Source organism: Carcharhinus amblyrhynchos, chromosome 16, assembly GCF_965287045.1.
Source record: "Carcharhinus amblyrhynchos chromosome 16, sCarAmb.v2.hapA, whole genome shotgun sequence".
NCBI classification, from domain to species: Eukaryota; Metazoa; Chordata; class Chondrichthyes; order Carcharhiniformes; family Carcharhinidae; genus Carcharhinus; species Carcharhinus amblyrhynchos.
This window is the reverse complement of record NC_137339.1, coordinates 629,992-644,726: the sequence shown is the minus strand read 5'-3', so window position 1 is coordinate 644,726 and position 14,735 is coordinate 629,992. Positions and strand designations below refer to the sequence as shown.

Genomic DNA, 14,735 nt, shown 5'->3' with positions numbered 1-14,735 from the left:
AAGGTCAAATTGAACATTCCCACCGGCTCACAACCAAGTTGAATAGACATGTGTTCTGCATCCAGGGCCTCATCCAACCCAAGAGCCGGCAGCATAGTGCTGCATGAGCCATTGCGCATGCGTCTAGCTGTCAGTTCACATGTACACTGCCACCTTCCCCCCCACCCCCTCTCCCCCCCCCAACCAATCTTGGATCTTCCTGATACCTGCCCCCCTCGATTGCTGGCCAACCAGACCACCCCCCCACCCCGCTCCCGTCCAGCCCTGACTTTCTCCCAGGCCAGGCCCGACCCCATATCTGTCCTTGTGTCTGGACAATGAATGGATCTATTCATTAATGTTGCAAAATATGTCCCCTCACAGGAATTCCTGATACGATGATTGCTAACAGGTTCCCAGATCTCTGGATTTAAACTAATGATATTTACCACCATACCTTTCAGTAACTTTGCTTGGCTAAAGTGAACAATACATTTAAATACATTTAAAATATCAGTATATATGTTTAAAATCATGACTAGTCATTCTGATCCACCTACTGCATTCATATATGTGTAAACTGCATTATTGATTCCCTATTTTCTGCATTTTGCTCAAGAATCTTATTCATTGGTTAGGAATTTCCTTTCTTCAGGGTAGAAGCCAAGAGATTGTTTCTCCTTTGGGAGAGTCTCGGACCAGAGGGCAGAATCTCAGAGTAAGGGGTCATCTATTTCAGAGATGAGGAGGAAGTTCTTCTCTCCGAGGGGAGTGGAAGTCTTTACCACAGAGAGCTGTAGAGGCTGAGTCATTAAATATGTTCAAGGCAGAGAGAGACAGGTTTTTAATCAGTAACAGAATCGAATGTTATAGGGAAAAGATGGGAAAGTGGAGTTGAGGATTATCACATCAGATCAGTCATAATCTCACGGATTTTAGGTCCATAAGGATGTAAATTGTGTGTAGCTCCAGATAAGGCTTATTTCTGACTAAACTCCGTGCCCTATCAAGCAGAGCGGACTTGTGTCTAACCAATCCCAGCCTGCTCCCCTCGCTCAAACCTATCTTCACAGCTCCCATCCATTCCTGGTGTGAGTGCAGCTTTATTGTGTTGGAGCCATTCCACATCATATTTGCTCGATGAAAGTTGGTGATATCTGGACTCTGTAATAATTCTAATCTTTCACTTTCAGATCTTCTAGAGAAATCCCGTGTGATTTTCCAGCAGCCTGGTGAACGGAGTTACCACATTTATTACCAGATCTTCTCTGGCAAAAAGGCTGAGCTGTACGGTGAGTGTGAAGGGACACAATTTAAAACCGCTCCCAAAAACCCTGGCATGATGCAGGCTTGGACAGCTAGTACAGGCACAACGGACCAAATGATCTCCTACACCGGAACAATTCTATGATTTTGTGAGACATAGTCAAAGGATTTTCACACTAGGTTTGGACAACAAGTTGACCACAATAATAAGTGTTAAACATCTCCTGTCACTGTTCCCTTTCTATCCTCATTGAGAAATGGGGATCCAGGGTGAAATATTCTCCCTGAATCCACTGTCTAGCTTCAGGGTGAGAAATGGACAAATAAAGAACAAAGAACAACCCAGCACAGGAAACAGGCCCTTCGGTCCAATGAGCCCGCGCCGCCATTTCAACAAAGCATTTTCCTACACCTACCCTGCGCTGTGTGTATGTGAATGGTACCCCTAATGTAGCCAGATGATTAATAATGTCTAATGCTGCCTGCGTCCAGTCACACTGCAAGAATTGTGAGCCAGGTTTGGGTAGAGTCAGGAATCTTGTAGTAAAGTCTTGTGTTAGACCAGTATTTGCATCTTCAGGTTTGACACGTTTTTGTGCTGGAAGTTTCAGAGAGTGTGAGCTGATAACACGCTGATAACACGCTGATAACACGCTGAGGGCAGTGTGTAACTGTGACCCCAGTGAAGGTCAGAACCAATAGGCTATCTCCTTAACCAATCAGGTTAAGGATAAACAGTAAACTAGACGAGCATAGGGTGAACATAGAACATAGAACATAGAACACTACAGCACAAACAGGCCCTTTGGCCCACAAGTTACACTGACCATATCCCTACCTACCAGGCCTATCTATAACCCTCAATCCCATTAAATCCCATGTACGGATTGAAATTGCATTAAATTGTTTATAAAGTGTGTATAGTGTTAATTTGTGTTAAGTTTAATGGAGAGTGAATAGAAAAGACCAGTAACTACAGGGAGATCACAGGGAGATCGCAGAGAGATCACAGAGGGATCACAGGGAGATCATAGGGACATCACAGAAAGATCACAGAGAGATCACAGGGAGATCACAGAGAGATCACAGGGAGATCACAGAGAGATCACAGAGGGATCACAGGGAGATCATAGGGAGATCACAGAAAGATCACAGAGAGATCTCAGGGAGGTCACAGGTAGATCATAGGGAGATCACAGAGGGATCACAGGGAGATCCCAGGAAGGTCACAGGGAGATCACAGAGAGAACAGAGGGAGGTCACAGAAAGATCACAATGAGATCACAAGTTTAAATTTAAAATTTACATTTTGTAAAATTACACTAAACACTTCAGAATTACAAGTTTCAAGTATCATTTCAAACATTATACAAGTTCAAAGGTATCCCAATGCAGATTACAGGGAGATCACGAGGAGATCATGGAGAGATCGCAGAGAGATCAAAGAGAGATCACAGGGAGATCACGGAAAGATCACAAGGAGATCACAGGGATATCACAGAGAGGTCATGGAGAAGTCATAGAGAGATCACAAGAAGATCACAGGTAGATTACATGTAGATTACAGGCAGATCACAAGTAGATCACAGGGAGATCAGAGAGATCACTGGGAGGTTACAGAAAGATCACTGGGAAGTCATAGGGAGATCACGGAGAAATCACAGCAAAATCACATGGTGATCACAGGGAGGTCACAGAAAGATTACTGGGAGGTCACAGGAAGATCACACGGGGATCACAGGAAGATCACAGGGAGGTCACTGGGAGGTCACAGGGAGATTACAAGGAGATCATGAAGAGATCACAGGTAGATTACAACTAGATTACAGGTAGCTCACAAGTAGATCACAGGAAGACCACAGGGAGATTACAGGGAGATCACAAGGAGATCATGGAGAGACCACAGAAAGATCACAGAGAGATCACAAGTAGATCACATGTAGATTACAGGTACATAGCAGGTAGACCACACTTAGATCACAGGGACATCACAGAGATCACTGGGAGGTCACGGAGAGATCACAGGGAGATCAGAGGGAGATCACACAGAGAGATCACAGGGAGGTCACAAGGAGGTCACAAAAAGATCACCGGGAGGTGACAAGGAGATCACAGAGAGATTACAGAGAGATCACAGGGAGGCCACAGAGAGATCACAGGGAGGCCACAGAAAGATCACTGGGAGGCCATGAGGAATGTGGAGGAACAGAGAGATCTTGGGGTTCATATCCACAGATCTCTGAAGGTTGCCACTCAAGTGGATAGAGCCGTGAAGGCTTATAGTGTGTTGGTGTTTATTAACAGGGGGTTTGAGTTTAAGAGCCGTGGGGTTATGCTGCAACTATACCGGACCTTGGTGAGACCACATTTGGAATATTGTGTTCAGTTCTGGTCACCTCACTATAAGGAGGATGTGGAAGCATTGGAGAGAGTGCAGAGGAGATTTACCAGGATGCTGCCTGGTTTGGAGGGTAGGTCTTATGAGGAAAGGTTGAGGGAGCTGGGGCTTTTCTCTTTAGAGCGAAGGAGGATGAGAGGCGACTTAATAGAGGTTTATAAGATGATGAGGGGGATTGATAGAGTGGATGTGCAGAGACTATTTCCTCGGGTGGATGTAGCTGTTACTAGGGGGCATAACTATAAGGTTCATGGTGGGAGATATAGGAGGGATGTCCGAGGTAGATTCTTCACAGGTTGGGGTGTGAAATGCACTGCCTGCTGTGATAGTGGAGTCGGACACTTTAGGAACTTTCAAGTGATTATTGGATAGGCACATGGAGCACACCAGAATGATAGGGAGTGGGATAGACTGATCTTGTGTTTGGACATAGCACAACATCGAGGGCCAAAGGCCCTGTACTGTGCTGTACTGTTGTACGTTTCTATGTTCTGTCACAGGGAGATCACAGGGAGGTTACAGGGAGGTCACAGGGAGGTTACAGGGAGGTCACAGGGAGGTTACAGGGAGGTCACAGGGAGGTCACAGGGAGATCACAGGGAGGTCACAGGGAGGTCACAGGGAGGTCACAGGGAGATCACAGGGAGGTTACAGGGAGATCACAGGGAGGTTACAGGGAGATCACAGGGAGGTTACAGGGAGGTCACAGGGAGATCACAGGGAGATTACAGGGAGACCACAGGGAGGTTACAGGGAGATCACAGGGAGATTACAGGGAGACCACAGGGAGGTTACAGGGAGATCACAGGGAGGTTACAGGGAGGTCACAGGGAGATCACAGGGAGGTCACAGGGAGATCACAGGGAGATCACAGGGAGATTACAGGGAGACCACAGGGAGGTTACAGGGAGATCACAGGGAGGTTACAGGGAGGTCACAGGGAGATCACAGGGAGATTACAGGGAGACCACAGGGAGGTTACAGGGAGATCACAGGGAGATTACAGGGAGGTCACAGGGAGGTCACAGGGAGATCACAGGGAGATTACAGGGAGACCACAGGGAGGTTACAGGGAGATCACAGGGAGGTTACAGGGAGGTCACAGGGAGATCACAGGGAGATTACAGGGAGACCACAGGGAGGTTACAGGGAGATCACAGGGAGGTTACAGGGAGGTCACAGGGAGATCACAGGGAGGTCACAGGGAGATCACAGGGAGGTCACAGGGAGATCACAGGGAGGTTACAGGGAGATCACAGGGAGATTACAGGGAGACCACAGGGAGGTTACAGGGAGATCACAGGGAGGTCACAGGGAGGTCACAGGGAGGTTACAGGGAGATCACAGGGAGGTTACAGGGAGGTCACAGGGAGGTTACAGGGAGATCACAGGGAGATTACAGGGAGACCACAGGGAGGTTACAGGGAGATCACAGGGAGGTTACAGGGAGGTCACAGGGAGATCACAGGGAGATCACAGGGAGACCACAGGGAGATCACAGGGAGGTTACAGGGAGATCACAGGGAGGTTACAGGGAGATCACAGGGAGATCACAGGGAGGTCACAGGGAGGTCACAGGGAGATCACAGGGAGATCACAGGGAGGTCACAGGGAGGTTACAGGGAGATCACAGGGAGGTTACAGGGAGATCACAGGGAGATCACAGGGAGGTCACAGGGAGGTCACAGGGAGATCACAGGGAGATCACAGGGAGGTTACAGGGAGATCACAGGGAGGTTACAGGGAGATCACAGGGAGATCACAGGGAGGTCACAGGGAGGTCACAGGGAGATCACAGGGAGGTTACAGGGAGGTTACAGGGAGATCACAGGGAGATCACAGGGAGGTCACAGGGAGATCACAGGGAGATCACAGGGAGATCACAGGGAGGTTACAGGGAGATCACAGGGAGATCACAGGGAGGTCACAGGGAGATCACAGGGAGGTTACAGGGAGGTTACAGGGAGATCACAGGGAGATCACAGGGAGGTCACAGGGAGATCACAGGGAGGTTACAGGGAGATCACAGGGAGATCACAGGGAGGTCACAGGGAGGTCACAGGGAGGTCACAGGGAGATCACAGGGAGACCACAGGGAGGTCACAGGGAGGTCACAGGGAGGTCACAGGGAGATCACAGGGAGGTCACAGGGAGGCCACAGGGAGATCACAGGGAGATCACAGGGAGGTCACAGGGAGGTCACAGGGAGGTCACAGGGAGATCACAGGGAGATCACAGGGAGGTTACAGGGAGGTCACAGGGAGATCACAGGGAGGTCACAGGGAGATCACAGGGAGGTCACAGGGAGGTCACAGGGAGGTCACAGGGAGATCACAGGGAGGTCACAGGGAGATCACAGGGAGGTCACAGGGAGGTCACAGGGAGATCACAGGGAGGTCACAGGGAGGTCACAGGGAGATCACAGGGAGGTTACAGGGAGATCACAGGGAGGTCACAGGGAGGTCACAGGGAGATCTCATGGTTCCTGAGGAGCAGTATCGAGAGGCAGCGATTTTCGGGCGTGTGAGGAGGCAGCAAAAAGGTACATTTTTCTGTTTTTATTGTTTAACTTTTTATTTATAGTTTTAAAGTTGCGAGTTTCGGCGGTTTTTTTTTAAATTAGTTAGAAACCGGAAGTCGTCACTAGGACGCTTGCTGGTATTTGTAGTTTTTTTTTCTTGGGCCCCTAACCCTATAAATTAGTGTAGAGAGGATACCCGATCCTCTACACTGGTAGAGAATCCCACCCTCCCACCTCCTCTAACCTAATTATAAGAGTGGGGGAAGTTTTTATTTTATTTTTATTTTTCTGCTGGTAATTGTTTCAGGGATGGCAGTTCAGGCAGTAAGCTGCATCTCCTGTGGGATGTATGTGGTGAGGGAATCTAGTAGTGTTTCAGGGGAGTTTACTTGTAGGAAGTGTGTTCGATTGCAGCTTCTGGAGGAGCGTGTAAAGGAGCTGGAGGTGGAGTTAGAGGAACTCCGCATAATTCGGGAGGCGGAGGTGGACATCGATAGGAGTTATAAGGAAATAGTCACTCCTAGAAATGAGTCTTGGGTCACTGCCAGGAAGAGGGGAAAGAAGCAAGCAGGGGGACAATCCCCTGGGGCTGTTCCCCTCCAAAATGGGTTTTCGGTCCTGGAGGCTACAGTTGAGGAGGAAACAACTGGGGATAGTCAAAGGGAGCAGGTCTCTGGGGGTGAGCCTATTGTAAAAGCTCAGGTGGTTAGGGGCTGTAAACGATTGGGCCTCGTGATTGGGGACTCCACAGTTCTGGGGACAGATAAGAGAGTCGGAAGTAAAGGTAGGGACTCAGGGCTGGTGTGTTGCCTACCAGGGGCTGGGGTCTGGGATGTATCAGAAAGGATATTCAGGACTCTTAAGGGAGAGGGAGATCAACCCCAAGTTATAATTCATGTGGGGACGCATGACATAGGGAGGTTAAGGGAAGGGGATATTAAGCAGAGATTTATGGAGTTGGGGTGGAAACTAAAGGCCAAGTCAGACAGAGTGGTTATCTCTGGACTCTTGCCTGTGCCACGGGATAGTTTAGAGAGGAATAGAGAGAGGGAAAGTTTGAACTTGTGGCTCAGGGGATGGTGCAGGAGGGAGGGGTTCAGGTACTTAAGCAATTGGGGCTCGTTCTGGGGAAGGTGGGACCTCTATAAGAGGGATGGTCTACACCTGAATCAGAGGGGAACCAATATCCTGGGGGGTAAATTTGCTAAGGCTATGCAGGGAGGTTTAAACTGATTCGGAGGGGGGGAGGGATCCTGAGTAGAGGGGGTGAAAGTGAGGGGGGCATAGATGAGGACTGCAATGCATGGCATCGCAGGGGTGGGGTGGAGCAGGGTTTGAAATGCGTATACTATAATGCGAGGAGTATTAGCAATAAAGTGGATGAACTTGCAGCGTAGATCAGTACCTGGGACTTTGATGTTGTGGCCATTTCAGAGACATGGATAGAGCAGGGTCAGGAATGGATGTTGCAGGTCCCGGGGTACAAATGTTTTAGTCGGAGTAGAGAAGGAGGTAGAAGGGGGGGAGGGGTAGCATTATTGGTCAGGGACTGTATCACAGTGTCAGAGAGGAAGTTTGATGAGGACTTGTCTGTTGAGGTAGTATGGGCGGAGATTAGAAATAGGAGAGGAGAGGTCACCCTGTTGGGAGTCTTTTATAGACCTCCTAAAAGTTCTAGAGAGGTTGAGGAAAGGATTGCGGAGACGATCCTGGTTAGGAGTGAAAGTAATAGGGTAATTGTTATGGGGGATTTTAACTTTACTAATATTGATTGGAATTGCTATAGCTCTAGCTCGTTAGAGGGGTCAGTTTTTGTTCAAAGTGTGCAGGAAGGTTTTTTGACTCAGTATGTAGATAGGCCAACTAGAGGTGAGGCTATATTGGATTTGGTGCTGGGAAATGAGCCAGACCAGGTGTTAGACTTGGAAGTTGGGGTGCATTTCGGTGATAGTGACCACAATTCGGTTACGTTCACCTTAGTGATGGAAAGGGATAGGCATGAACCTCAGGCCAGTAGTTTTAGCTGGGGGAAGGGTAATTATGAGGCCATTAGGAGAGAATTAGGAAGCATAGGTTGGACTAGGAGATTACAGGGACTGGGAACGTCCGAAATGTGGAGTTTTTTCAAGGAGCAGCTACTGCGAGTCCGTGATAGGTATGTCCCTGTCAGGCAAGGAGGAATTGGTAGGGCTAGGGAACCGTGGTGCACTAAAAAAGTTGATTCGTTCTTTAAAAAGAAAAAGGAGGCTTATGTTCGGATGAGACTTGAGGGCTCGGGTAGCGCACTAGAAAACTTTAGATTGGCTAGGAGGGAGTTGAAGAGTGAGTTAAGAAGGGCTAAAAGAGGACATGAGAAGACTTTGGCTGATAGGATTAAGGAGAATCCTAAGGTGTTCTATAGGTATGTCAAGAACAGGAGGTTGGTTAGGGCAAGATTAGGGCCAGTTACAGACAGCAGAGGGAAGTTATGTGTGGAACCGGAGGAGATTGGAAAGGCATTGAACCAATATTTCTCTTCGGTGTTCACGCAGGGGGACAAGAATGTAGCTGAGGAGGACACTGGGTTGCAGGGGAGTAGAATAGACAGTATTACAGTTGATAAGGAGGATGTGCTGGATATTCTTGAGGGTTTGAAAATAGATAAGTCCCCTGGTCCGGATGGGATTTACCCTAGGATTCTCTGGGAGGCAAGAGAAGTGATTGCAGAGCCTCTGGCTCTGATCTTCAGGTCGTCGTTGGCCTCTGGTATAGTACCGGAAGATTGGAGGATAGCGAATGTTGTCCCATTGTTTAAGAAGGGGAACAGAGACTTCCCCGGGAATTATAGACCGGTGAGTCTCACTTCTGTTGTGGGCAAGGTTTTAGAAAAAATTATTAGGGATAGGATTTATAGTTATTTGGAGAGTAATGAATTATTGGAGATAGTCAGCATGGTTTTGTAGCGGGTAGGTCGTGCCTTACTAACCTTATTGAGTTTTTTGAGAAAGTGACCAAAGAGGTGGATGGGGGTAAGGCAGTTGACGTGGTGTATATGGATTTTAGTAAGGCGTTTGATAAGGTTCACCATGGTAGGCTTCTGCAGAAAATGCAGATGTATGGGATTGAGGGTAGTCTAGGAAATTGGATCAGGAATTGGCTAGCAGATAGGAGACAGAGGGTGGTGGTTGATGGTAAATATTCGTCATGGAGTTCGGTTACGAGTGGTGTGCCTCAGGGATCTGTTTTGGGGCCACTGCTGTTTGTAATTTTTATTAATGATCTGGATGAGGGTATAGTTGGGTGGATTAGTAAATTTGCTGATGACACCAAAGTCGGAGGTGTGGTAGATAGTGAGGAAGGGTGTCATAGTTTGCAGGAAGACTTAGACAGGTTGCAGCGCTGGGCCGAGAGGTGGCGGATGGAATTTAATGCGGAGAAGTGTGAGGTAATTCACTTTGGTAGGAATAACAGATGTGTCGAGTATAGGGCTAACGGGAGGACTCTGAATAGCGTGGAGGAGCAGAGGGATCTAGGTGTATGTGTACATAGATCCCTGAAAGTTGGGAATCAAGTAGATAGGGTTGTTAAGAAGGCATATGGTGTCTTGGCGTTTATTGGTAGGGGGATTGAATTTAGGAGTCGCAGCGTCATGTTGCAACTGTACACAACTCTGGTGCGGCCGCACTTGGAGTATTGTGTGCAGTTCTGGTCCCCACATTACAGGAAGGATGTGGAGGCTTTGGAGAGGGTGCAGAGGAGGTTTACCAGGATGTTGCCTGGTATGGAGGGGAGGTCCTATGAGGAGAGGCTGAGGGATTTGGGCTTGTTTTCGCTAGAAAGAAGGCGGCTAAGAGGGGATCTTATTGAAACATATAAGATGATTAGAGGTTTGGATAGGGTGGACAGTGATAGCCTTTTTCCTCGGATGGAGAAAGCTAGCACGAGGGGGCATGGCTTTAAATTAAGGGGGGGTAGTTATAGGACAGATGTCAGGGGTAGGTTCTTTACCCAGAGGGTGGTGAGGGATTGGAATGCCCTGCCTGCTGCAGTTGTAAATGCGCCTAGTTTGGGGGCGTTTAAGAGATCCGTGGATAGGTTTATGGATGAAAAGGGATCGGTTTAGGTTAGAGGGTCATTGTTTTTTAACTGGTCGGCACAACATCGTGGGCCGAAGGGCCTGTTCTGCACTGTAATGTTCTATGTTCTATGTTCTATCACAGGGAGGTCACAGGGAGGTCACAGGGAGGTTACAGGGAGGTCACAGGGTGATCACAGGGAGGTCACAGGGAGGTCACAGGGAGATCACAGGGTGATTTAATGGATGGGAGCTACATTAGAGGCAGTTGAGCTGAGTCTACCCTGCGACTGTTCCTGTTTATTTCACCCTCCCAGATACTTGTGGATTTGATCCTGAGGCGAGTGTGTGAAGTTATGCGGAATAGTGCCGTCCGATGGAGTCAGTGACAACTCAGACCTCAGCTTTACTGAAGGCTTGTTGTATTGTCACTGGGTAGGACCTCAACTCCAAATGCATTTCTTTGCAACTTTCACCTCATGCAACATGGAACCCGGTTTTACTCTGACAGTATTTCCATTTGGGTTTTATCTTTTTTCTCTTCCATAATTCTGGAATTTTCTTTCCCACTCTGCTTCAGGCAGAGTTGCCAATCAGCCATTCTGGAGTATGTGGGACTCTGTGCATCCTTACAATACCTTTCCCTTTGAACTCTCACCCTGCTACAAATTTCTAATTCCTCCACAAATGGAAATCTGTAAAGAGCGAGACTAACCTTCCCTGGAGCACAGGTCCTTATGACGAGGCAATGCCATTAATCTAGTTTGAACAATGTTAGGTTTTCTTAGATTGAACTTTATAAAGATGTGCAAATTCTAGACCATAAAAGAATAACACATTAAGAACCATAGAAATAGAAATCATAGAACCCTACAGTACAGAAAGAGGCCATTCAGCCCATCAAGTCTGCACTGACCACAATCCCACCCTGGCCCTACCCCCATATCCAGACATATTTACCCACTAGGACACTAAGGGGCAATTTTTTTAGCATGGTCAATCAACCTAACCCGCACATCTTTGGACTGTGGGAGGAAACCGGAGCACCTGGAGGAAACCCACGCAGACATGGGGAGAATGTGCAAACTCCACACAGACAGTGACCTGAGCCCAGAATCAAATTTAAGCTTACGACCAATCAGATGTTATTGATGATATAAATTTCTCCTTTATCACATTTAAATTTTCTCTTTTCCAGATATGCTTCTGGTCAGTAGCAATCCCTTTGACTATCATTTCTGCTCACAAGGAGTTGTTACTGTGGACAATCTAGATGATGGTGAAGAACTCATGGCAACTGATGTAAGTGTTTCCTTTCACATTCCTCAGATATAGAGCAAAGTACAAAGGCCAAACGGTCTTTGACTTTTGACCCCACTGCCATCTCCCCGACCTCCAAGCTCCCTTTTCAGTTCAAAGCTCCTGAACAGGTTATTTGCCTGACCTCTGACCTGCCCTTGTAGCCACAGTACTTATACGGCTTGTCCGATTCAGTTTCCAGTCACTGGGAGCCCCCAGATATCGATAGTGGGGAGTTCAGGAATTGTAATGCCATTGAATGTCAAGGAGTGATGGTTAGATTCTCTCTTATTGGTGGTGGTCATTTGAGTGGCACAGATATTACTTGCTACTTGTCAGCCCAAACCTGGGCATTGTCCTGGTCTTGCTGCATTCGAACATGGACTGTTTCAGTATCTGAGGAGCCGCAAATGGTGATGAACATTGTGTAATCATCAGCGAACATCCCCACTTCTGACCTTATGATGGAGGGAAGGTCATTGGTCAAGCAGCCGATGATGGTCAGGTCTGAGGATTCTGCATCAAAGATGCAGCAATTATCGAGCGACGTTATCCATTCCAGTGCGAGCAATTTTACCAAGAGCAGCAAATCTACCCAGGCCACAGTTTGAGGGCACAATGAGTATTAAGAGATTGACACTTGATTACAATAGCAAGGGAGAATCACTTGCTGTTGTTTCTGCTTCAAACAGCATGCCATGGACATCCTGGGCTTCAGTGCGGATGAGAAGTACGGCTGTTACAAAATAGTCGGATCCATCATGCACTTCGGAAACATGAAGTTCAAACAGAAGCAACGGGAGGAGCAAGCGGAGGCAGATGGAACTGAAAGTAAGTCACTCTTCCCATCAAACACTCCCAGGACAGGTACAGCACGGGGTTAGATACAGAGTAAAGCTCCCTCTACACTGTCCCCCCATCAAACACTCCCAGGACAGGTACAGCACGGGGTTAGTTATAGAACAAAATTCTGTCATCTTGCGCACTGCTAGAATCGTACTGGGTGAAACAGAAAACTCGGCAGATCATTTAAAAATCTGTGGCATCTGGGTATTTCCGGTTGAGACGCATTTGGCTGGAAAATCCTCCTATAGAGTGAAATTGATGGCATGGCATTTTTAAAGGTCAGATTTACAGACAAGGTGATTATTTTCCTGGCTGTTGGGACAGTCTGCCCATGCAAATGGGTGATGGCATCACCAGGACATCTCCTATCAGTCATTTAACGCGTCTTGTTACAATTTCGAACAGCAGCTTCCTGAAGGTCACAGAGATTAGTCAATAAATCTCCCCAGGGGCCTTGTGGAATGCAAGCTCCTCCATCAGGCAAATGGAGTCTTATCCAATAGGGAAAGGTCAGCGGGGGATTTGAAAGCAGCTGCCTGTACTCAGGTTGGCAGACGATGGACTTGGGCTGACCGGTCCTCTGTAGCTGCTGGGGGATGTCCAGAACTCATTGAAAATAAAGGGTGGTTAGTGATGGAAGAGTAAAACCTTGCTAAGATTGTTACAATAGCGAATGCACAGCAATGAGTATATCTTCTACATGGCTGTTCATCTGAATGGAGAGTAAGCTGGGTGAGCAGTTTACTAAACTTTAAAGCTTTTTTTATTAGTGTCACAAGTAGGTTTACATTAACACTGCAATGAAGTTACTGTGAAAATCCCCTGAGGGATCCCCTGAGGTACACTAAGGGAGAATTTAGTATGGCCAATGCACCCAACCAACACATCTTTTGGACTACAGAAGCATAGAAACATAGAACAGTACAGCACAGTACAGGCCCTTCGGCCCTCGATGTTGTGCTGAGCTTTGTCCAAACCCAAGATCAGTCTATCCCACTCCCTATCATTCTGGTGTGCTCCATGTGCCTATCCAATAACCACTTGAAAGTTCCTAAAGTGTCCGACTCCACTATCACAGCAGGCAGTGCATTCCACACACCAACACTGAGTAAAGAATCTACCTCGGACACCCCTCCTATATCTCCCACCATGAACCTTATAGTTATGCCCCCTAGTAACAGCTACATCCACCAGAGGAAACAGTCTCTGCACATCCACTCTATCTATCCCCCTCATCATCTTTTAAACCTCTATTAAGTCACCTTTCATCCTCCTCCGCTCCAAAGGGAAAAGCTCCAGCTCCCTCAACCTTTCCTCATAAGACCTACCCTCCAAACCAGGCAGCATCCTGGTAAATCTCCTCTGCACTCTCTCCAATGCTTCCACATCCTTCTTATAGTGAGGTGACCAGAACTGAACACAATATTCCAAATGTGGTCTCTCCAAGGTCCGGTATAGTTGCAGCATAACCCCACGGCTCTTAAACTCAAACCCCCTGTTAATAAACACTAACACACTATAAACCTTCATGGCTCTATCCACTTGAGTGGCAACCTTCAGAGATCCGTGGATATGAACCCCAAGATCTCTCTGTTCCTCCACATTCCCCAGAACCCTGCCGTTGACCCTGTAATCCGCATTCAAGTTTGTCCTACCAAAATGAATCACCTCACACTTATCGGGGTTAAACTCCATCTGCCACTTTTCTGCCCAGCTCTGCATCCTATCAATGTCTCTTTGCAGCCTGCAAGAACCCTCCACCTCATCCACTACTCCATCAATCTTGGTGTCATCAGCAAATTTACTAACCCACCCTTCAGCCCCCTCTTCCAAGTCATTGATAAAAATCACAAATAGCAGAGGACCCAGCACTGACCCCTGTGGTACACCGCTGGTAACTGGCCTCCAGTCTGAAAATTTTCCCTCCACCACCACCCTCTGTCTTCTGTGAGACAGCCAGTTACTTACCCAATTGGCCAAATTTCCTTCTACCCCACACCTCCTTAGCTTCTTCATGAGCCTACCACAAGGAACCTTATCAAACACTTTACTAAAATCCATGTGTGTGACATCAGCTGCTCTACCTTCATCCGCACAGTGATCTCCTCAAAGAATTCAGTCAAATTTTTGAGGCAGGACTTACCCCTCATGAAACCGTGCTGACTATCCCGGATAAAACAGAATCTTACAAAATGGTCATAAATCCTATCCCTCAGGACCTTTCCGTTAACTTACCAACCACCAAAGTAAGACTAACTGGCCTATAATTACCAGGGTCATTCCTATTTCCTTTCTTGAAGAGAGAAGCAACATTTGCCACTCTCCAGTCCTCTGGCACAATCCCTGTGGACAGTGAGGAACCCAAAGATCAA

At 47.6% G+C, this 14,735-nt stretch overlaps 1 protein-coding gene across 1 annotated transcript in view; it reads left to right on the top strand.

The window, feature by feature from the left end:
- Window positions 1–14,735, top strand: part of LOC145353767 (myosin-7-like) — a 119,620-nt gene that overhangs the window by 23,114 nt on the left and 81,771 nt on the right. Inside the window, exons 10-12 of the mRNA XM_080204542.1 lie at window positions 1,173–1,271; window positions 11,417–11,520; window positions 12,210–12,348. Coding sequence (XP_080060668.1) covers window positions 1,173–1,271; window positions 11,417–11,520; window positions 12,210–12,348 — 342 coding nt within the window. The remainder of the gene's footprint in view (window positions 1–1,172; window positions 1,272–11,416; window positions 11,521–12,209; window positions 12,349–14,735) is intronic.